A 25,716-nucleotide genomic window follows, 5' to 3' on the forward strand; every position below is an offset into this window, starting at 1 on the left:
TAAATAAAATCTAAAACTGAAAAAAAAAAAAAAAAACCTACAAAAATGACAATAGCATGACAAAGAAAAAAAATTAAACTAAAAAATTATAATAAAAGCTAATAAAAAATATTACTAAACTATAATAGTATAGATAATATAAAAATAACACTGGGTAGCATTTACTTAAAAGCAAAATGTTTTTTCGGTCAATTATGTTTATGTTATGTTACAGAACCAAAAATCCATATAGTCTAGGCAAGTCCGCAGGTCTCTATTAAGAAACAGAAATGAACAACGTGATCAGGAATTCTGTATTGCTTTTATTATATATATATATATATATATATATATATATATATATATATATATATATATATATATATATATATATATAAAGATGTGTAATTTGCATACTTACCTATAGACATTGTGATGGAATTACTGTAATCCCATACAAGTGTGACTGCTGAATAGGGACATAAGCTGTGTTTTTCCTAGTGATTTGATCTATCACCAGTATTCCATCTCTGTAAGGACATTTTCATCATGAATATGGAAACACTGATCCAGACAAATCCATTGATTTAGTCAAATCCATGACTAGACCAGCAAGGATAAGCACGCAGTGCAATGTGTCAGAGACTCACCTCTCCCAGTCAGTGTAGTAAAAGTGGCTGTTATAGATGGCCAGGCTGAACGGATAATCCAAAGCATCCTGGAACACATGTCTCTGAGTCCCATCTGGAGATATGCACTCCAGTTTCTTTGAGCCTGGGGATTTAGTTGACTTTAATGTTAATATTGTACTGCATATAACTGTAACAGTCATGTTCTGTTTCGGTTTTATTTTCACTGTTCTGGTTGCCTGAGTCATTTACACACCTGTTTTATGTTTTGTTAATTATCATTTACTGTGTATATAAGCCCTTAGTTTTCACAGTTCTGTGTTTGTCGTCATCAGTGTTTAATAGTTGCTTTGTTCATCCCCCATATTCATTAGTCTAGTATCCTGTTATTCCTTTGTTTAGCTCTTCTTTGGATTTAACTACACAGTGTACTCGTGTCAATGTCTTATATGTAACTGATAAAGTCAGATACTATATTTTAAGAAGACTCTTACCTGCATCTGCCCAGCACAGCTTATTCGTGGTGAAGTCCAGTGTCAAGGCATTGGGCAACATGAGACCCACTTGCACCAGTACTTTCCTCTTATGTCCCTCCAGTGATGAGCTCTCTATTTTGGGAGCATCACGGTTCCAGTCTGTCCAATATAAGATTCTGAAGAGCACATACAGTAGATTAACACTTTCAAACAAATCAGTTGTACTATATAAGTGAATATATTGATGTTTATTGCAGTAATACATAATGAGGATGTCAATGAAGATGCTCATTATCAATTAAAACAAATAATATACACTACCATTCAAAATTTTTGGGTCAGTAAGATTTCATTTGAAAGAAGGATGCATTAAATTGATCAAAAGTAACAGTAAAGAATTTGTTAGTTACAAACGATTTATATTTAAAATAAATGCTGTTCCTTTGAACTTGAAGAATCATAAAAACAAATGTATCACTGTTTTCACACAAATATTTAGCAGCACAACTGTATTCAACATTGATGATAATAATATGTCTTGAGCATCAATTATTCATATTAGAATGATATTCTGAAAGATGACTAGAATAATGACTGCAAAAAATTCAGCTTTGACATCACACGAATAGACATGTGCCGATATTCAGTAATACGATATATCATGATAATGAATATACACGCTATTGTTACCGTGGGCACCTCAAAACACAGTGAATAATTATTAATTACGAATTATTCTATTTTTTATATTACATTTTAAGAATACTTTTCCTATCAGCCGTATAAAATCCACAGCACCGCTGTATGTGGCGTCAAAGAAGCATGCACACTATGTAAACAAACCCAACGTGCATGAGAAGCACATAGCAGAACGAGTGAAAGAGACGCGCTGAATGAAAGTGCACGTTCACTCTCTGACAGCAGATGGCGCTGATGGAACAGCAGAAATGCATTGGTTACCCCGGAAACCCGTTAACAAAGCAGCTGCGCTACTACAGCATTTAAAATGCTTCAAAAAGCCATTCTTTTTTTTTTTTCTTCTTTTTTTGTATTAGCAACACCAAATACTTAATACTTAAAGACTTCATAGGCTATTTATTTTCAAGCTTAAACATTGTTAAACTTTAATATTGACTACAACATGCCCTATAATGATTGAAAATGTTTTGATTATTTGTTATTGTTCAGTAACACTTGATGACCTAAGGCTTCATTAGTTAATATGTTAATTCATTATTGCCAAACTGACAATGAATAAATACTTTTATTATAGCCTAGCATTTATTAGCATTTAAAATAGCATTTATTAACCTTAGTTAATGTTAATTTCTAGTTAATGTTTATTAACATTACTTAAGTCAAAAGTTGTAAATATTATTTAATGGACCTAAAACTAACAATGATTAGTTGTATTTTTTTACTTATATTAACAAAAAATAATACCTTCTGTAACAAATGTAGCTATTGCTCATTCTCAATCTTAGTTATTGCATTAACTAACGTTAAATAATGAGACCATATAGTGTTACCTGTTGTTCTTTATAATTCTTTTGCACTTTAATCTGTTTGAAATGTTTTACTTTATAATTTGTGTACTGTGCTATTGTATTTAAAATGTTCAGAGTTTTTTTTTTGTTATAAGAAAAAAGAGTTCTTAAACCTGTTATACTATGACAACACTTTTTTGCAACTTATTTCAATTGTGATAATACCGTATACCATGATAAAAGCGTAAGCAATTATCACAACATGAAAATTTGATACCATCACATGCCTGCACAGGATTAAAGTATATTAAAATAGAAACAGTTTTTAAAATTGTAACAATATTTGACAATATTTCTGCTTTTACTGCATTTGATCAAATAAATGCAATGAGTACAAGAGACTTAAATAATTTAAAAATAATTTAAAACTCTTATTGACCCACAACTAGTTCAGCCATGAAACTCTAGAGGGCACAGGCTGGTAGGTCCATTACATGCAGTCTCTTAACAATCACATCATGCAGAACCTGATTTTGCTGAGTTCAACATGTTCCTGGGTCAACATTTGTTTTTTGATCCTGGAACAACATTCAATTCAATCAGATTTGAGGGACAAGTTTACAGATTATGTCAAATTTAGGCTTAAAATCATGAATCGGTGCTTCTACATCAGTGTTATTCATCTATTATTTCCCTCTGATTTTTGGGATAACTTATTGGTAGGGTTAGGGTTAGGGGTAGGAATAGGGTTAAGACTAAATTTTTAGACTGGAATGTTGACCCAGGAACGCAATTAACTCAGCAAAATCAGGACGTGCATCACATCATCAGAATGGCACAAGCTGATTGGCCTCTGCTGATCCTGCAGCCAATGAGATTGTTTGCTCAACATTTATATAGTCTGGTTCAGTGTTTACTGTAAGCTGGTCCTGAAGAGCGCTATCAGAGTTTCTCAGAAACCCTCTACCTCCCCCAGCTCCACCTGCCCAGATCTGCGATGGGAATTTACATATGTCTATTTCTGCAGCAGCAGGAGTAAATCTTATATGCTCACAGCAGCATGTCTCTGGATCTATTAGACGTAGCGAGTCCATACATACTCTGCAGGAGCAGATGTAATCAGCCAAGACCAAATACAATAACCTTTCCATATTTAATAACATGCTAAACCTATTCTGTCAATCATGAGATAGTTGTTATGATTGAAATTTACTTAAATCTTCATTTATTTGTTTGTTTTTTGTAAAAACAAAGCATAATACTTTCTGCAAGCTTAATGCATTTATTTCTGTTTTATGATGGCTTGACAGAATTCATTCATGCATAATGGTATTTCTGTTATGACAACTCTCAGAGTGTTTGGCATGGTAACGGATATGACAATGTTGATATATCTAAGCGGAATAGTTTTGACTCCTGCTGCTGTTATTGCAACTGCAGAACAAGAACGGGACTCGCTACTGCCAATACATACGCAACATGCTGCTGTGAGCAAGACAGACATGCTGCTTTACAGTATAGTATACATGAATTACCTGTAGCATATCTATACAGGTGGAGGGTTTCTGAAAGTGTGCTGCAATGCTACAGCAAATGCTGATGAAGTATTTGAAGGTTGAGCAGTGTGTTCATTGGCTACTGGTGCAGCAGGAACAGCTGTACATAGAGAAACATGTGCTTAAGCAAGTGATTAAGTTAAAGACCCATCCATCTGTGCCATCTAGAATTTCTTGACAGAACTTCGTATATAATAGTGCATAGAGAGCAAATTAAGGATTTTGATCACAACTCACTGACCCACTCTTAGCGTCCACTGTGATGGCTCTGGGATTGACCAAATCAGAATCAATCAGCACTTTTCTGTTCCTGCCATCCAGATCAGATGTCTCAATCCTGTCTTTCCCACTATCTACCCAGAACAGCTTCCTGTGCACAGTGTCCACTGCAATTCCCTCTGGCTGGACCAAGCCTGGAATTTCACATTGCATGTTTATGGAATCTGTGGCCAGTTGCATAAACTGCTTAGACTAGTTTTAAAAGTTAATCGTTCAGTAAATTACTTTTTTTTTAATGATACAAAAAAAAAAATTAGGTCTAAAGTGGTCTAATTTGAATCTGAAAAGTAAGACTGATTACCCCAGACTCAGTCTTAAAAAGATTAGTTCACCCAAAAATGAAATTTCTGTCATTTATTAATCATCCTGATGTCGTTCCACATCCGAAAGACCTTCGTTCATCTTTGGAACACAAATTGAAATCTGAGAGTTTTATTTATCCCTCATAGAAAGCAACACAATTATGACATTCAATGACCATAAAAGTAGTAAAGACGTTGTTAAAATAGTCAACGTGACTACAGTGGTTTAACCTTAAAGGGGCTCTATGTAGGAATGACACCCAGTGTTCAAAATTGGTACTGCAGTCCAAATTCAAAATAATGTTTGACCCGCCCCCAAAGACGCAGGTTGCCAGCAACAATAGGGAGCGCATTTGACAATGAAAGCTGAGGAGACTTAAACACTGTAAGCTGATGAGTTGATTTATCTGTTGCTGTATGCTGGCGTTCATAGAGATATTCAGATGTATTCAGAGGCTTTTTAGGTCAAGTAGAATCTGCGTTTCCCATTTTGTTTGTTGGTTTCCGTGGTTGCAATACACGTTTCCGCCAACTGGCAACCTGTGATGTCAAAATACTATTGGATAAACTGGCAGCACACGGTTTCGCACAAACCAAAACAAAGACAGACATTCCGACACAGAACGCACATTTTCAAAGTAGAATATCTGGCTGTAGCATTGTTTTTCTGAGAAACAAGTAGGCGAACGTAACATTTTTCCTAAATATCTGCAAACATACTGGGGTATTTTTATGCTTTGTTAAAGTAAAAATCTTACATAGAGCCCCTTTAATGTTATGAAGTGACTAGTTTTTGTGGAAGCCTGCACTGTCTATACAACATAAACAGCATAAGAGATTCACAGGGGAGAGACGAATTGTTGAATAAAGGCATTATTTTTGTTTTGATTTTGCACAAAAAAGTATTATTGTCACTTCATAACTTTAAGGTTAAACCACTTTAGTCATGTGGACTATTTTAATGATGTCTTTACTACTTTTCTGGACCTTGAATGTGGTATTTATGTTGCTTTTTATGGGGGATAAAAAAAAAAAACTCGGATTTCATCAAAAATGTTTTAATTTGTGTTAAGAAGCTGAACAAAGGTCTTACGGGTTTGGAAGGACATGAGGATGAGTACTTAATGACAGAATTTTCATTTTTGGGTGAACTAACCCTTTAACGTAGTGGCTATAGTCTCCATGATTGATTGATCGATCGATCGATCGATCGATCGATCGATCGATCGATTGATTGATTGATTGATTGATTGATTGATTGATTGATTGATCACCTTGGCTGACAATAGCCTCTGGCTCAGACCCAAATACTAAGACCACTCTGTTAATGGTATGTCGTCCAAAATCTGTCCAATATAACATGTTCTCCTGACAGTCGTAGTCCATTCCAATCACAACAGAGTCCTGCAATGATATTCAAGCATTATTTATTTATGATTGATCAGAACAAGACTGCAATAGGTTTTGAATTTGGAAACCATCACGTATTGTAGTAATGAGGGTCTACCTTTAAGGCCAGTAAAACAGTGGATTTTTCTTGAACTGGGTCTGTTTCATCAAGAGGAATGACTCCAATCTGTGAGGCTTGTGCATAAAGGATAGCAGGTCCTGAAGGGGATGAGCTTATGACAGGATACATCAATGCATTGTTCAATGGAGGGGCATCACCTGAGATACCTAACAGGTAAAAAGAAGAAACAATTTACAATACAATAATCTAGGGCTGCACGATTTGGGGGGAATGTAATCAGTCCAAAATAACTTTATTACTCACAGGGGGGCTTTACATCATCGTAGGATCGTGTTCCAATAATTTCCACGCCTTGATGATCCACACACCAGCAGAAACTGCTGTTGCCGTAACATTGCACAGGCAGGAAATTCCCGTGAGTGTCACACAGGGGCATGTAGTCCTGAGAGGATGGCTGACCATTATAGTGACTCATAAGTGAAAGCCTCCAGCGCTCGCACACAGTCTCCACACGGGGAACCAGGGCAGCTGGTAAGAGAGAAAGTACAGAGTGTCAGTTTTACTGAATGATGTTTCTTTGGAAAAACACTGAAGACATTTTCCTAAATTTTTTAAACCTCTGACAATTGACCACATCCATATATCTTGCCTCAATGAATGACTATGTGAGCGTTAATTACAGTTAGGCTGTCCCATGAGGGATAATTATGTCATATTTAGTTGGAATTGCATACCACACCCACAACACATATGCAAAACATACAACAGTGAGTACAACATTTTAAAATGTTTTGGATTTGTCAAAATATTGCAGATATTAGAGCATAATAGATATCTAAATAAAAACAAAATGCTAGATAAATAAATGACTCTAGTGAGATTTACTATATGTAAGTGTAAAATTATAATAATAAAATATTATCCATAATAATAACCATAATAAAAATAATAAAGCAAAATAATATATTGTAATCAAATGATTAATTATGGCATATAATATAATTGATAATAATTATCAAAAACTCTTAATTCAACTGAAAGGCAGGCAAACTGACAGTGCAAACACATCTAAAGCCCGGAACACAAAAAGCTGACGCAGACGACCTAGTGATGACGAAAGCAGACTGCGGGGATGGCTCATGTCGGCAGTAGGCGTTTCTCAATGTCAAGGATACTTCCTTGGCAGGACTGGTCCTTCCAAGTCACTTCCTTCAGAGTCTAGGAGAGACTCCTCTTTAGCATTCAGAGAACACGTAAATGGAACAGACTAGCAAGTGCACGTCATTGCGTCATTACCCCCCGGTAAACAGCTGCTTGTTTTCTACACGGAGACGTATGAACGCCTCTGGTCCCTGTTAAAAAATACGAGAAAGCTATGAATAACGCTGTGAATGGTATAATATTAACGTTAAATTACTTTAGACAACTTAACTAGTTATTTATAAAGGATGCCGGTTCAGTTAGCCATCAATAACGTAATTTGTATTTGTATAATTTATAATATCAATACGGTAGTAATTTGTACTGGCATTTAAACGTTACATTTTATTTATCTGACATATTTACTACTGTTATAACAAATGTTTGGTAACGTAAATATACTTACATTTGAAAGCATATTGCCCGCTAACGTCCAACTTTTTTAAAAACATTTTTGAACAAGATTGCAAAGCTGCGCGCATAGGATTGTGGGTGATTTGAGAGCGCGAAGGATACACATATGCATCCTTTGCTGTGTATGGGATATTTTTCACACGAAGGACTCAGTCCTTGTTTGAAATTCCGAGGATCCTCGACATTGGAACAGTCCTTTGACGGATGTCGATGACGTAGCATCCTCGAAATTCTGGCTTCCGAGGATCCTTCCTTGACATTGAGAAACGCCTAGTGTCTAGGTCCAAAGCATAGACTGTAAAAAAATATGGACGTAGCGTCCGTGACGTCACCCATTGAGTTCTGGGGTCTCATTTATAAAGCGTGCGTACGCACAAAACGGGGCTGGAAGCGTGCGTATGCCAGTTCCCGCGCAAAGGTTGTGATCTATAAAAACAAACTTGACGGGAGAATGTGCGCACCTTTAAGCAAACTTTGAGCCGTGCGTACGCACATTCTGGAGACAAAGTGATATGAATTGAGATAATAGATGTGCTACTTTCGATCACTTTTCCAGTGACACGCTGTTTAATGACAGCGAGGAGCGCTGGGAGCACAATAATTCCTCTTTAAACTAAACTGCAGATGTTATGACAAAATATTTTTTCGAGAATGACGATCAGTGATGCACACTTAACTTAGATATTATGGAAGACACTGCTGGATTCGGTGGTCGAACGGTCCGTTGTCCAGTTTGAATAGGTCAAATGATAATATCTTACTACTGTACAGCCACAGCTGCAGGAGGTGTTGATGTCGTGTGAAGGATATTCAAACAATTACCATTTGAAGGATATATTTTGAGGGAAACGGTAAGATTTGCATGTTTTCTTTTTAAAATACTTTGTCAGTGACGCGCCGAATCAGACAATTGTATTTACACTGCAATAAATAAGTAGTCCGATCTGTTTCCACTAAAAATAGCCTTTAAACTTCCTGAAAGATATGTTCACCTCATCAGCAAAACTGCATAAATTTGATTTGAATTGTTTAAAACTATTAAAATACTATCTGCCCAGTGGAAATGAATGAATCAACTCTATCCTAAAACCTTTATCTGAAGTATTTTATACAATTTTGTTTTTATGGATATTTTGATATATTTATTCTAAAACATGAAGAGGATATTGGATGATCTTTATCTGTGTGGCACAAATGGCATTTATAGTCCATATCTAATATTTTCCAATGTCTTGTACCTTTGACGGTGTTAACCATGGTGTCACGTGGTTGGGAACGTGTATGGAAATAATATGCAGATGAGGTTATGCATAGTAAAACTAGGCGTCGTAAGCTCCATATATGGTGATTTCGGGGAGGACACAGGGTGGAGATGCACGTACGCACAATCTTCCGCTGACTGGGATTTATAAAGGGATTTGTGCGCCGGTTCTGGCGTACGCATGGTTTTATAAATCTGATTTTTTTTTTTTTTTGTGCGTACGCAAAATCTAGCTTTTGCGCGTACGTACACTTTTAGTAGGGATCCTACGCACAGTTTTATAAATGAGACCCCTGAACAGCCGTTTTGAAGCGAAAATTAGGCCGCTGCCATCTTAGCTGCGCGTCACCGCACGTCACTCCCGGATCACTGAAAATGGGTAAAGAGGCGGGGAGGTGGTTTGAGCTGATGTGACTGGTTGCTGAAACCACACCCGCCTAGCTCGACGTGACCATGTTAACAGTCAAAGGAGCTATCTATCTATCTTAGACATGATCTAAAATATTAATGAATATAAGTTTTATCATTAGAAATTTCTAAAGGTTTACTGTCAATCTTTTTTTTTAAGATATAGATGCTCCAACACCAGTAATTTGTGTTTGGTGTGTGAGATGAATCCAGTCTGTGGCACTTTGGTAAAATATGAGTGTCCATTGCAAAACAAAAAAAACAGTACTTTTTGTCCATGAAAGATTTATATTTTGTCCATTGTTTGCATCACATTTCTTCTGAATGATCTGCTCTCTGTCATCGTTCTTCAAGAAATAATGCAATCTGAGCAGCGTTTATGTTGTAAAACTGTATACGATCGTATCTAACAAACAAATGAGCCCGTGTCCAAAGTATATTTTTTTTCAAAATAGTGCAGCAGTTTTAGTTATAATATCCAAGCAGTGCTGTCAGAATTTTATATCCTCCCGCCATTGTCATTGTAGTAAATCTCACAACCAAAACTTTCAGCCAATGCACGATCCAACAATGTGTATTCGGTTTCTTCTGCATGCATGCACATCTACACAGACACACATCAGTCTCGAATATAATGCAGCAAGCCATATTTTATAATTGTATAAAATAATCGAGAAAAAAGCTCAAATACGGCTGAGATGCCAAATTCAGCGGCTGGAATTAGCTGAGGTGAAGTGACGGCTCACAGACAGCAGCGGCATCTACCTGTCACTCAAGTGACCACGCCCTTAATTATGCAGAACTTTAAGGCTTAATATAATTTAAGTGGATGAGTTATAAAAAAATTTCACCCCCCTCAGGGTTGTCATGAAGGGCAAAATTAGCAGTATAGACCAAAACTACAATTTGAACCAACTTGTAAACATGTTTTTTCTGCTATAAACTTTTTTGGAGCCTGTCCCTAGCGGCCAGTCGATGAATCGCAGTTTAATTTACTTCCGTATTGGCTTCATGAGAGACTGGGGGAGGTTGCCGCTTGGTCCAAAGTTGCCCTGACACACCGAATCGATGCTCGACACCCGGCACCCAAGTAGCACGTCTGTTCTGCGACTGCATAAGAAGAAATGCCTTTCCATACCAGCAGGTGGCAGTAGCTGAACAGCCAATTGGAATGATCAGATGGCCGACTGACCGTCGAGCTCTGACGCCGATTCGATTCTCTGATGCCGACGAAGACCAACTTCAGCCGACGGTGTGGAACAGACTGAGGCTACGTCCACACGAAGCCGGAGCTTACCCTAAAACCAATCTTTTTTTTTCCTCGTCTCAAAAAATATCTGCGTCCACACGAAACCACTGAAACGACTCAAAACGATGTAGTATACATGCCAGACCATTATGTGGCGCTGTAATTCTGCCGCAGAAATGCACTTAAAGCAGTGAAGAAGACTTGGAGCATGCGCATAAACCTTGCGCGCTGAATACAAAACTTTAGCAAAGCTTAGAAATAACACTTTATTTTGGTTCAGTAGCTTCTGCAGCACGAACGCAAGCATGTAGAGTCTGCTATTGCTGTTGTTGGTGCTGTTTTGTTAGCGCGTCTGACTAGGGTTGACACGTGGGGTGATGACATCATCGTTTCTGAAAATATACAGATTGCCCCGTCCACACGATAACGCAAAATGCCGTTTTCAAATTTTTCCACTCTGGGACCCGGTTTCAAAAAATAGCGTTTTCACCTTTCGAAAATGCCGGATCCGTGTGGACGAAATGCCTATCCGATAAAAAATTTGTGCGGTTTCACAGAAATGCGTCTCCGTGTGGACGGGGCCTGAGAAAACTTAGTCGGTCGACGAACAAAAACTGCCCAACGGCCGACCATCGGCTTGGTGTGTTCAGGGCTTAAAGATAACAGAGACTGGACAAAGAGGGCAGGGAAGAGTGAAGGTTAAATCAGACAGAAATGAGATGATTAATGACGAACAGCTGAAACAACTAAACTAATGATGATGTAACCGTGGAAACAAAGTAGTGGCGGGAAACTGAACAAAGGACCACAGGAACGCCAACCACCCCCCACCGTGAGGACATTTTCCAGAATTTTTTTGAATCTCTGACGATTGAACACATCCATATGTCTTGCCTCAATGAATGACTATGTGAGCGTTTATTACAGTTAGGCTGTCCCATGAGGGATAATTCTTTAGTTGGAATTGCATACCACTCTCACAACACACATGCAAAACATACAACAGTGAGGAACAGGAAGTTTGTCCTTGTGTTTTAAATGCCTTGGATTTGGCAACATATTGCAGATCTTTTGATTTTTTTTTAATAACCTAAATGTCAATGAACTGAGATATCAGAGCAGAATAAATATCTACATAAAAACAAAATGCTAGATAAATAATTGACTAATTATTGAGATTTACTATATGTATAAAATAATAATACAAAATATAACCATAATAATAATACAAATAATGTATTGTCATCAAATTATTATGAATTATGATATATAATATAATTTATCATAATTATATTATTATTATCATTGTAATATATAATAATATAATAATTATAAAATATTCTATTTTTACTTCAGTAGTCTATATATCTGACCAAATCAAAAGAGACATTAGATCAGATATTACTGAAGCTTTAACCATCACAGAATGTGTTTGTTTTCCCCTAAATATAGAAATTTTTGAGAAACTTTGCATTTTTCATCACCATGTCCCTTTAGATGTTCCGTATCCAATTGATTTGATTGTTTGATGAATAGAGAGTTCATAAGAACAGCATTATTTGAAATAGAAATCTTTTTTTAAAGAAATTAATATTTTTATTCTTGAAATTATGCATTAAATTGATCAATAGACAGTCATTTATAATGTTACAAAATATTTCAAATCTGCACTGTTTTTTTATATTTATATAACTTTATATTCAAAGAATCCTGAAGAAAAAAAAAAAAAAAGTTTCACAGTTTCCACAAAACGTTAACTGTTCAACACTGATAAGAAATCTTTCTTGTGCACCAGATCTGCATATTAGAATGATTTCTGAAGGATCATGTGACATTGAAGACTGGAGTAATGATGCTGAAAATTCAGCTTTGTCATTACAGGAATAAATAAACGCAGCCTTGGTGTGTTACAGATCCCTTGTTTCCCTGGACTCCATTTCCCAGTATCCTCCTGTTCTCCACACCTGCACTCACTTCCCTCGTCAGCTCCTCATCGTCACTCATCACCTGCACCTGGACTCTATTGTCAGCACTCCCCATATATTGCACTCACTCCCTTCACTCCTCGTCCGTTCTCTGTTGTGTTAATGTGTATGTTCGGTGAACTCTGCCTGTGTTTATTAAAGATCATCTATTGTTTGTGGAAATCCGTATCTGCCTCATCTCTGCACCAGCATACCGTAACAGAAGAACGGACCAAAAAACTTTGGATTTCCACAGAATGGAGACTTTCACCAGCTCCCTGGCTCCTGCTCCTCCAAGGCCTCTCTCCCATCTGGCAACTGGCGATCGGCTCATCGGGCTTCTTCAGGTGGGTCGTTCGCTGGAAAGGTATGTGGAGGAGTTCGTTGAGCTTGCTTTCTTGTCTGACTGGCCTGAAGCATGTTTAATCTCCCTGTTTCTGGATGGACTGGACGACAACACTATCCGTTTTGATGAACCTGATTATCGTTTCTCCTTAAGCGAAACAATCAATTTTATTTTGTGGTTAAATGGCTCCAAATTCTTCGTGGATGAGGTTCAGGATAAGTGTATGTCTCCAGTCCATCCAGAAACACGGCTGGCCGGGCCAGTCAGTCAACCTCCGTCTTCCTCCGCATACCCCTCCAGCGAACTCCCTGCCTGCCCCAGGCTGGACCCATATTCCGCTACTGGGCCCAGTAAGCGGAGGAGGAGGAAGAAAGTGGCCCCAGTGTCTCCAGAGCCCGCTCCAGTATCTCCAGAGCCCGCTCCAGTATCTCCAGAGCCCGCTCCAGTGTCTCCAGAGCCCGCTCCAGTGTCTCCAGAGCCCGCTCCAGTGTCTCCAGAGCCCGCTCCAGTGTCTCCAGAGCCCGCTCCAGTGTCTCCAGAGCCCGCTCCAGTGTCTCCAGAGCCCGCTCCAGTGTCTCCAGAGCCCGCTCCAGTATCTCCAGAGCCCGCTCCAGTATCTCCAGAGCCAGCTCCAGTCCCCACAGAGCCAGCTCCAGTGCCTGTGGGGATTTTAATTGTATTTGAGGGGATGAAATGGCCCTCAACCCCAGTCTCCTCCGAGCCAAGTTCTCCAGTCTCCTCCGAGCCAAGTTCTCCAGTCTCCTCCGAGCCAAGTTCTCCAGTCTCCTCCGAGCCAAGTTCTCCAGTCTCCGCCGAGCAAGCAGCGCCAGTCTCCGCCGAGCAAGCAGCGCCAGTCTCCGCCGAGCAAGCAGCGCCAGTCTCCGCCGAGCAAGCAGCGCCAGTCTCCGCCGAGCAAGCAGCGCCAGTCTCCGCCGAGCAAGCAGCGCCAGTCTCCGCCGAGCAAGCAGCGCCAGTCTCCGCCGAGCAAGCAGCGCCAGTCGCCGCCGAGCAAAGTTCTCCAGTCTCCGCCGCCGAGCAAAGTTCTCCAGTCTCCGCCGCCGAGCAAAGTTCTCCAGTCTCCGCCGCCGAGCAAAGTTCTCCAGTCTCCGCCGCCGAGCAAAGTTCTCCAGTCTCCGCCGCCGAGCAAAGTTCTCCAGTCTCCGCCGCCGAGCAAAGTTCTCCAGTCTCCGCCGCCGAGCAAAGTTCTCCAGTCTCCGCCGCCGAGCAAAGTTCTCCAGTCTCCGCCGCCGAGCAAAGTTCTCCAGTCTCCGCCGCCGAGCAAAGTTCTCCAGTCTCCGCCGCCGAGCAAAGTTCTCCAGTCTCCGCCGCCGAGCAAAGTTCTCCAGTCTCCGCCGCCGAGCAAAGTTCTCCAGTCTCCGCCGCCGAGCAAAGTTCTCCAGTCTCCGCCGCCGAGCAAAGTTCTCCAGTCTCCGCCGCCGAGCAAAGTTCTCCAGTCTCCGCCGCCGAGCAAAGTTCTCCAGTCTCCGCCGCCGAGCAAAGTTCTCCAGTCTCCGCCGCCGAGCAAAGTTCTCCAGTCTCCGACGCCTACGAGCCCTCAGCTCCAGCCGCCGCCTACGAGCCCTCAGCTCCAGCCGCCGCCGCCGAGCCAGCCGCTCCAGCCGCCGCCGCCGAGCCAGCCGCTCCAGCCGCCGCCGCCGAGCCAGCCGCTCCTATGAACTGTGTTTTTGAACCCTCCAGCCCAAAGACTGTTTTCCCTCCCTGCCTCCCTCTCCCACCTCCATCCAGTTATGTTTGCACTGAACCTTCACCTCTAGCCCCCTCGCCCAGATCTCCACCTCGGACCTCTGGGCGATTACCTTCACCCCGGCTCCAACCTCCCTCTGCTCCACCGTTGTCCAGCAGTCCACCAGTGTCACCTGCCTCCATCCTGCCCCCGTTCACACCTTGTTCCTTCGTCGGCCTGCCCTCACTTCTGGACTGCACTCCTCCGTCTTCACTCTGTCACTCCGTCCCTCAGCTCCAGTTGGCCTCCTCACTCTCCCCAGTGTTCACTTTGTTGTATGTCGTCTGTCTTACACTGCGGCCTTCTGGAGCACCGGCTGCGCTTCGGTCGGCGGAGCCGCTGGTTCCGCCATCTCCCGCCGGTCCTTCAGCGCCGCCTGGGCACTACGGCATCAAGCCTTCGGTCCCTGACCCGCCATGGCGGCCTGCTGCACCTGACCCGCCATGTCTGCCCGCTGCACCTGACCCGCCATGTCTTCCCGCTGCATGTCTGCCCGCTGCACCTGACCCGCCATGGCTGCCCGCTGCACCTGACCCGCCATGGCTGCCTTCAGCCCCTGACCCGCCATGGTTTTTGGACCTGCCCTGGAGACCTCCACTCCAGTTTACTCCTCCCCCTGCTCCGGTTTGAGGTCTCCAGGGCGCCCGCCCCCCTCCCGGTTGTTACATCTACGGCGCGAGGACGCGCCTACCGGGAGGGGGAGGTACTGTTACAGATCCCTTGTTTCCCTGGACTCCATTTCCCAGTATCCTCCTGTTCTCCACACCTGCACTCACTTCCCTCGTCAGCTCCTCATCGTCACTCATCACCTGCACCTGGACTCTATTGTCAGCACTCCCCATATATTGCACTCACTCCCTTCACTCCTCGTCCGTTCTCTGTTGTGTTAATGTGTATGTTCGGTGAACTCTGCCTGTGTTTATTAAAGATCATCTATTGTTTGTGGAAATCCGTATCTGCCTCATCTCTGCACCAGCATACCGTAACATGGTGAACATAAACTTCTTTCATAAACATTAAAAAAAATCTTACCGACCCCAAGCTTTTAAATGGTGCAGTATAGTGTATGTCCTAAAATATCAACTTGATCTTAACAGAATGTGGGGGGATGAAACTATAAATCCATACCTGGCTGATCACAGTTTGCATGCACTGGGCCAGGCATTGTCCTGGTCCCCAATCTCTCCTGCCCTCTACTGTCCACACACCAGCAGTGGCCAGTGGTGCCCAGACACTGCAGGGGTTTGTACTGCCCTTTCTCATCACACTGAGGAATGAAGGCCTCAAGACCTTGGTAGATGCTTAGACTCTCTTGCAGACTATCTCTGTGCTTCTGGCACACAGTTAATGGAGGTTTGGGCTTCTCTAGTGAAGAAAAAACATAGGACCAGTGAACATTTCAATACATTATATTATTGGAATTCAGTACATGCCATGATGTGATTTATCCAAGTCCTGGAACAAAATATGTTGTTCCAGGAACATGAAGTTGTTTCAATCACATTATGAATGACTGAACAACTCATTTGCTTTTGATTGTTTTATAATGCAACGCTGAACATAATATTTGACTTGATTTGATTGCTGGACTTCTTCTGTGTTATAAGCAAAGAGAACAGTCTGTGACTGAGCTGACATGGAGGAAGCACTGTGTGTTCCTTGATAAATGTGTGGTTTACGTGGTGATTGGCAGAGGAAGCCGTCGCCCTTGTATTCAGGCCAGCACTGGCAGTGGAACGAGCCCTGGGTGTTGGAGCAGGAAGCAAACGGATGGCAGAGCTGCAGAAAACACTCATCAATATCTGCAAAAGAAGACAATGATGAGTCTCCTCTGAAATAAGATGCTTAAATATGTACTACATGTGTGGTTATAAAAATTACATTTATAAAAGTGTCAGTGGACCTAATTCATGAAAAAGGGTTGAATGATCATGATTCATGAATGACTTTAAATCATTGATAAAAACAATTTTTACATAAACTGTTCCATTGAATTGAATTTCTATCATTTCCTGTATGATTTTACAAATGATATACACAGAAATTTGCAAAGTTTAACTTTTGTCCATCCCGCAGTAAAATTAACAAAGTGACAACATACAGTATGTACATACATAAATATGTAACTTTAAGCAACTGTTAGTTCATTTAAGATGTCACATTTGATTGGCTGAACAGCATAAGAGTGTAGTGCAGGCTGCCAATCTGTATATTAGTGGCAGGATTTGTTTCTGCAGAAAACATCATTACACCAGTAGGTGGCGACTCTACTTGTGAATTTCAAAAATGCTGATTCATTCAGTAATGCAAACAGCACTGCTGTGTTTTGCTTGTAGATGCCCCTGGTTGATTCTCTTTGGCTTAGTTGGGATCGATTTTCATTATTGGACCAAAAATAAATGTAATTGTGTCTTAAACAGGATGCTCAATATCGACTTCTTGCATGGATCTGCATTTTGAATTTTGACCATAAATATTAAACCATACAGGTACATACAATTCTAATTTTCGAGTACAATTTAGGGTGGATAGTATGCAAATTGGGATGCACACCAGTCTCTGAAACCACATGACTTAGCCAGTTTTATACACACTCTGAATCACTGATTCAAAACAAAAGAAGCAGTCAGGGCCTAAAATTAACACTCGCCAAGTGCCAAATGTGAGTAAAAAACTGCTGTTGCCGAGAATATAGCTATGTTTCCACCGAAAGAACTTTCCCCAGGAACTAGGAACTTTGGGGTGGTACTTGTTGTCTTTCGACCACAGGAACTAACAGGGTCTAAATGAAGTTCTGGGTAAAAAAAAATCCCGCTCAGACAGTACTTTTTCAAAGTTCCGGAACTTTCGGGGGTGGGACCTGTGTTCTGAACATGCTGATTGGTTGAGTTCACGCAGCATTTTATTTCAACCATGATTTTTTAAAGTCAGTTGCAGTTCGTGCAGTAATAATTGTTTGCTATTTGAATCAACAATGGAGTTTAAAAAATACGACGACAAGGTTCAGGCGTTATTAAGTTTGGGGGGGGGGGGGGGGGGTATGGGGGTTTACAAACTGGTTCTTGAGACAAATTGTTCTGGGTAATTTTGGTGGGAATGCGGCTTATGAAACTGTGTTAATTGCCAATTGACTGTTAACATTTTTATGAATTCTAGCAATGCAAAATTGGGAGAACATGAATGTGAACAATGCTCAGGACAGTTGACGGGGCAGTGTTGCATTGTCACCAAAATTTAAGCCTTGCCAATTTAAATAAGCTCGAGAAGATGTGAAAGGGAACTTGGTTCATTACTCCCAGAAATCTGTGTCTCAGACCGATCATGAGTACTGAATAGGCCTTTTTCACAAGAATCGGAAATCACGTGACGCAGGGTAAAGTTAGTTCCGCTATGCGTCTACGGCTACTAGATTGATATGCTCTTTTCTCAAATATCGCTTCTTACCCTTTCTGTTTTGTCTGTTTGCCAAGTCGCTTTTGTATAATCTACAAAGAAATTATTTTCTACTGGTTTGTAGCTTGTACGGCCGCTAAGACCGTTGCTCGAAATTACCGGCAGGTGGATTTATTACGAGCTGTCATACAGTAAAGGCTACGCAGCTACTCATTCAGCAATTCCCCCGATCATATTACCTACGACGAACATTATTTATATAATTTATTCATTAAAAAAATAACTGCCAATATATACTTTAATGGGGGATATAAAATCGAGATACATAATATTGTCGTGAGTTTAATGTTTTAAAAATATATTGCATGTAATCTCATATGGCATAATCCCACATTCAAGCATATGTTATAACTAATCCTGATCGATTAAAATTATTAAACTAAGACATAATTAATTTCCAACACCACATTGTACAACTATCAGTCTTTGCATTAATGTTGCAACAGCACAAATACTGCGCATAATACACACTTTATGATGATGACGTGAGAGACTGAAGTGTTTATATCCAGAAATATCAGGGTGCGATTGGTCCTGTTTCATGAATCAGAGGATCTCGCGTGATAAGGGAGCTTCCAGCTGATCATTTCCCCAGCACGTCACTAAAAGCACTCTATCCCAATGTGCATACTATCCACCCTAAATAGCACTGAATATTACACATAGACTACTATTTAGGATGGATAGTATGCACTTTGAGACGCAGGCACCGTCTGTACAGCACATGGAGCTTGATAATGCACAGCCGCGCCAAAAAGGCACGAAGAATATAACCAGTTTAACCGCCATCACTTCAAATTATTTATTAAATTTAGCTCTTAATGAGAGCTCCGTAGTCTCACCAATAATTCACCAAGAACGTTCAAACATTTTCATGACATTTAATTCGTAAAACGACTTTGATTCCCGAGCTGGTTCTGATCGAGGCTATCTATCACTGTAACCAAAAAAACGTTTACACTGCGTGGATCGTTCTGGAAGCCAAAAACCCGGAAGTGTGAAATTGGCATATTGAGTTATCTTTAATGTCTTCTTGCACTTAAACAAACAAATTCAAACAAAATTATGTCAAAATGCGTGTCCTTGTAAAAATGTCTTGGCGTATCCTTGTAAACATACTCAGTAACTGAACATAAACAGTTGAGAAATAAAATACAGTATATTGGATCTGTGTATTAACTCCTAAAGTGACAGCAGCATAATATTTCTGCTAATGTATGTGTTTTTAATGTTAATGAAACAACAAAAGACAAATAACAATCACCCTTTGCTCTTGACTGAATAACTTTTGTAACTTTAATAAGGATTAATCTGTTTCATGGCTGGTAAAAAAATAAATGTATTGCTGGTGTTTCGAAAGCAATCATTAAGTCATTCATTTTACATAAGTAAGAGCTCTGCTGGTCTGAATATAACCACGGCAATGATTAACTGTTGATATTTGGAGTAACAGCCCTCTTTCCACTGTGATATAACTCTTTCCCCACCATTCATGGAATTTTCCATTAAAAATCCATGTTTTTACTGTTACACGGTAGGGGCCGCTATTACAAATCTTCTGAAAGAGTACAGAATTTCTGTATGAATTTCACATGCAATTTTTATGTAATTATTAATTATTATATCCTATTCTTAAAATGCAGTGCTTTTTTATAGAACGCCCCTCTATCTCTCTAAGTGTTCCTTGGCCTAAAAATGTTGAATACCCATGATTTAAGTTATATATTATTATGTTCTATATTAGAAATCATCTACTCGCAAACACCCAAATTCCCATACACAGATTACAAAACACAGAACACTTACCCACACACACATGCAAATCGAGGTCAAACTCAAAGCCAGATTCACAGTGGCAGTGATGGCCACCCGGCATGTTCACACACTCAGAGTGAGGACCGCAGGAACTGAGCCCCTCAGCACACTCATCTACATCTGGATCACAGATTCAAAACCCAAGAGAGCCATTCAGCACTTTAACTAAGGAAGTCATTTATTAAATCGTTAGAAGATGACACACAGTCTCTAAGGGAAGTCTCAAAAGAGCAGTCATAGCACGGAGTTGGCTTGATGTCAAAATATAACAAAGATGAACACTGAAAGATTTATACCATAGCAGTTGCGTCCATCGCCCTGAAAGCCCATGGCACACTGACAGTGGTACTGAGTGCCATCCCCTGGCAGACAGAGGGCCATGGGGTCACAATGGTGCTTCCCAGTTGAACAGGGGTTCAACTCCACAAGCCCAGGGAGCTCACCTGATAACATACAGATAAATAAATCTCCAAAGTCCTCAACAAGATCCATAATGATATGAAATAGAACTAATAATGGCCCACATTGTAGAATAGTTTGGTTATCAGTATGTTCTTACCTCCTACAGGTCCCACTTGGTTAGTTATGGCAAACCTAAGCGTGGTTCCTTCAGTGAACATGACCATCAAATGCTCCACATTCACTTGCTGAAAGTCCGGTATGGTCCATGGGCTATGCTCACAGTTACGGAAACTCACATTCTGGTGTAGCAGGTAGGAGAATGTCTCAGATCCACCATTTTCTGACACCACCATGTACTCTCGCAGTGAAGATGACGTCACAACTGAGCCACAAGTAAACGACATAACCCATAATGCTCAAAGAACTCATATAAAGCACTAACTTTGGACTCGAATGGCTTACTGCTTTTAAAACATGCGGCGACACAATGATAAAAGATACAAATGTCCAATAAAGAGTTACATTTCTTAATTATTCATTATTAGTGGAAAAAACTTTTTTTTCAGGTAATATAAGTGAATATCTGATGTAGCTTCATGAATTTGATTAATGTGTTGATGTTTAGATCAAAAGCACTGGGGCATTTTTCATTTTCTCACGTTTTACGTGTATCATTCATAGCATTCTGGCCACATAATAAAAATAACCAGCATTTGACCAATCATAATTATGACGTTAAGTGATAATTATGAGATAAAATGTTAAAATTATGAGATAAAATACATTATAACATAAGTTGAAATTAGATAAATCATAACTGACTTATCTCAAATTCAATTTTGTCATAATTATTATTTTTTTCTCATAAATTCTACTTTTATGTGATAATTAGTACTTTTTATCCTAAAATGTTGTTTTTATGTCATCATGAATTTTTATCTCACAATTTTGACTTTATCTCGTAATTATTACTTAATGTGTGATTATTTTATGAATTTATGAGATAAAGTCATAATTATGACAGTTGAAATGATGAGATGTTATAATTGACTTACAGTATCTCAGTTTTGTTACAATATATTTATGAGGAAAAAGTAAATCTAAATTATGAGATAAATCATAACTGACTTTTCTAAATGTAATGTTATGTTATAATTATTTTACCTTAATGTCATAATTATGACTTTATCTCATTAATATGTCTTGGTATCTAATAATTCAGACTTTTATGTCATGATTATGACTTTTTATCTCATAATTTTGACATTTTCTTATAATAATGAGAAAATAAAACAATTTTATTTCATAGTGACTTAGCACAATTTCACATTTCTGTGGTCATAATTTCGACTGTTTGTGTAATAATTATGACTTTGCATGTCATAATTATGACTTACTTTCTGTTTTATTGAATTCCAGACATTCAGTCTGTGTGTAAGTGTTTGAGATTTCTTGGTTTTTAAATGAATTTACAGGTTACTTTGTTATTGTTACAGTTTATTCTACTTCATTTAGAACTATTTTTGTTGGTGGAGAACAAGTGATTGGCAATATGATGTATAAAATGTATGTTACTCAGTATAAAATTCTTTCTTACTGAAATATAACCCTAGGTATACCCTACAAGATTGTTTACAAGAATTACCTGTTTGGTTGTATTGATAGGTCTCTTTATATGGCAGAATATGAACTTTAGCACCACTGGGAATTGTAGGTAAATCTCCATTGATCCTTATGTCAAAATTCAAGTGGTTGAATGAATCCATTCCTTGAGCCTCTTGAATAATGGTAACACGCTGGCCTTGTGGGCTGAAAACCAGTTCTGCCCATTGAGAAAACTCAGCACCTGAAGAAAATATGTTTTTCTTCATTAGAGTGACAGTAACAAAGTAATGAAAAGTAATAAAAAAAAAAACAAAAAAAAAAACAATCATACCAGTTATGCTGAAGCCATTCGGATGGTTTTGGAGCTCAAGAGCAAACAACCAGCCAAATATGGAGACCAGCGGACCCACAGCCATCAAAGCCCAACCTGCCTGAGTTGGGACAGGACTGATAGAGATGTATACGCGTCCTTCCCCCACCACAGCAAAGCCATGGATGTCCACATTGTTTAGCTGAGCTTTAGTGTCTCCAACAGAAACACGGCCACTCAGCTTTCCACTTAAAGGCTGAGAAATTCCTGTAAAAACAGGCTTATCTTTAACTTTTGTATCATTGTCACAAGAAATGACATGAAAAGAAAATTCTAAACTACAAAAGCTCACCCATGGGTAAACATTGTCTGCCATTGCCATAGTAACCAGAACGGCAATGACAGCATGGACCAGTTGGATAGTCCGTGCAGTAACCATCCTGGGAGCAGAATTTCAAGTGCAAGCCACACATTTTGGTTCCATTATTTGAAATAGCATGTAATAGTTCTTGGTTTGGTTTTACAGGTTGTTGAACAAGTGAAGCTGGGATGTCCATTTGGGCCTCAGAAGTAGATTTATCTGCAGGTGTGTTTGATTCTACTGTAATGTAGAAATCTTCATCTGTGGTTTTACCCAAGCTACCCATAGAATCCACAGGCTTGGAGACCGAAGCAGGAACTACCTTATTGAATGGGAAGCGGCTGGTTCCAATGTGGAAAATCCACAGTCCATTTACCCCAGTGTTCCCTGCCCTGAGAGTTGCATAGGTAACACTTTACCATAAAGTTCAGTTCATTAACACTGTTATTTGCATTAACAATGAACAGCTCTTTTACATCATTTTTGGTAACACTTTACAGTAAGGTCTCATTTGTTAACCGCTAAGTCTTGTTTTTGTGGTCTACTAGAATAGCTTTTCAGAAAAACTCATTATTTTTCATTTACATTGTTGCAGCACCTCTCTTTTCAGTCTGTCATTAAACCTTCTCTGTTTAGTTCTGGTCTCTATGAAGCCCCTCCTTCTGAAAAGCACAATGTGCTCTGATTGGTCGCCTGGATCAGTGTGTTGTGCTTGGTCAACCACTTCCAGTGTTTTTCAGAAATGTCATGCCCCTTACCATAACCGTGAGTTTCAACACACTACTAAGTAACTCAACCAGACCTCACCCCTTTATTTTGCATATGCCTTGGGTGGGAATTATTTCAATGAGGAATACTGTCACTTGTTTCATAATCGATTCATACATTTTAGATGTTTAATCATGTTTTTGTGTATTATAAGTTAAATAAATTAACAATAACCAAAAATTAAAACTTTAGAAAAGTAATAGTAATACAGCATTTAATAAACAGCAGAAAGATACTTGAAACGGATAAAAGAATAAAAAGTTTTCATGCACTCACTTATGGAGGTTATTGGTGGTCTCACCAGAGCCAAACAGACTGTAGAACAGCTCTTCTGTGTTCGATGTGTCACCTCTGTTAAAACCAACCTGAGGTTTAACATATCCTTTTGCCATGTTAGTATAATTGTGACTGATATTTAGCATCTGCTGCTCATCCTCAGGATACAGGAACAAGGCATATGTATCTGATTTATTACCAGCCAACACAACCTGGAAACTGGTTACCTGCAAGGAGATCAAAACAACATAGTTAAAGGGATGGTTCACCCAAAAATGAAAATTATCCCATTATCACGCTCAAGCCATCCTAGCCATCTTCTTTCAGATGAACACAATCAGAGATATATTTAAAAATATCATTAGTCCTCCAAGGTTTATAATGGTTGTGAATTGGGGGGCCATAATTTGAAGTAAAAAATAATGCATCCATCCATTAAAAAAGTAATCCATATGACTCCAGTGGGTTAATAAAGGCCTTCTGAAGCAAATCGAAGCATTTTTGCAAGAAAAATATCCATATTTAAAACTTTATAAATTCAAATAACTAGCTTCCGGCAGACGACCGTATGCAGAATGCGCAAGTCAACTTGCGGCAAACGAGTAATCCTCTGACGCGATGTATGACGCAGGATGTAGGAGTATCATAAGCTTAGACGCCTCTCACGGTTCAAACTAATATGGCTGGGCAACAAATTTAAGCTCTTCTTTTCTTATATCGAAATCCTCTGAAATTTCTCTTTAAAAATGATCATTTTAGACTTATAATCTGTGACCGGTGATTTGTTTTGCTCTATTCTCTGTGCCTTCGCGTTCATCATTGCGTTGTACGCCAGGTCAAAGCATACTCTTCCGCCGCAAATCGACTTGTGCATTCTGCGTACGGTCGTCCGCCGGAAGCAAGGTTTTTGAATTTATATAGTATGGATATTTTTCTTACAAAAATGCTTTACTTCGCTTCAGAAGGCCTTTTTTACCCCCTTGAGTCATATGGATTACTTTTTTAATGGATGGATGCATTATTATTATTGACTTCAAAACATGACTCCCCCATTCATAACCATTATAAACCTTGGAGGACTAAGGATATTTTCAAATATATCTCTGATTGTGTTTGTCTGAAAGAAGATAGTCATATACACCTTGAGGGTGAGTAAATCATGGGATAATTTTCAGCCATTTTTGAAACCTTTAGATACATAGGTAAAAAGGCAAGATGAAGGAATGCAAAATAATATTACACAATGTGTAAATGGTGATTGGAGTAGCTTGTCCTCTTCACATGCAACGTTGTCCCATGTGGCGATGACTGTGTGGCTGGACTTAAATGTAGAACCAGTGAAACCATGCTGCACCATATTAGAAACCCGGTTTAATACATCTAAAGATTCCTCCACACGGTAAAACACAGATCCTTTCCCATGTCCTGAACTAATGTCTGTCAGGAAAGGAGCTATGACTGAGAAGTTCAGAGGAAACAAGGTTCTTAAATACTGTCTCTCTTCTGGAGGAAGCTGAAGGGACAAGAAGCCATTTGTGGCAACCTGAGGAATAGAGAGCGTGTGATAACTCAATATTTTAATGACTTTTCATATTGTAATACCTGAATAATTGGATGCATCTTAACATTTTTGCTCATGATTTTGTATGAATACAGAAGCATTCAGACTCCTATGCTCAATAGATCTGGTAATTTAATGCATTATTTAATGCTAAAATACTGTTTAATTTAAATGCAATGAAAATGAAAACAATAGAGTGGCTTACATAAAGAATGTTGAACTGCTCTTCGTAGAACTGTAATGGCTTTTTTAGCTTCAGGGCTTCAGACACTTCATCATCACCTTCTTGAAGAACTGAATCGCCTTCAGATAGTCCAAAAAGGAAAAGTTTGTCCTTTTGAATTGCATTCGTGAAATAAACATTTGTAAAAAGTAAAGCAAATACCCAGCAGTTCTTCAT

General features: G+C 39.5%; 1 protein-coding gene across 2 annotated transcripts; it reads right to left on the bottom strand.

The window, feature by feature from the left end:
• nid2b (nidogen 2b (osteonidogen)) lies at positions 1 to 25,716 on the bottom strand. Of its 2 annotated transcripts, XM_067383424.1 has the most exons (19): positions 25,522 to 25,716; positions 24,996 to 25,298; positions 23,756 to 23,982; positions 22,703 to 23,103; positions 22,372 to 22,617; positions 22,081 to 22,281; positions 20,593 to 20,817; positions 20,330 to 20,476; positions 20,025 to 20,153; positions 16,445 to 16,567; positions 15,894 to 16,130; positions 6,483 to 6,707; positions 6,216 to 6,385; positions 5,983 to 6,112; positions 4,369 to 4,540; positions 1,103 to 1,260; positions 630 to 753; positions 401 to 509; positions 1 to 253 (listed from the first exon to the last, which is right to left on the bottom strand). In XM_067383424.1, the coding sequence occupies exons 1-18, from the start codon at positions 25,714 to 25,716 to the stop codon at positions 401 to 403; spliced, it is 3,522 nt and encodes a 1,173-aa protein (XP_067239525.1). In that variant the 3' UTR covers positions 1 to 253. The 2 variants fall into 2 exon arrangements, with proteins under 2 accessions (XP_067239525.1, XP_067239526.1); XM_067383425.1 differs by lacking the exons at positions 20,025 to 20,153; positions 20,330 to 20,476; positions 20,593 to 20,817.

The sequence above is a fragment of the Chanodichthys erythropterus genome, chromosome 4, assembly GCF_024489055.1.
Source record: "Chanodichthys erythropterus isolate Z2021 chromosome 4, ASM2448905v1, whole genome shotgun sequence".
NCBI lineage: Eukaryota > Metazoa > Chordata > Actinopteri > Cypriniformes > Xenocyprididae > Chanodichthys > Chanodichthys erythropterus.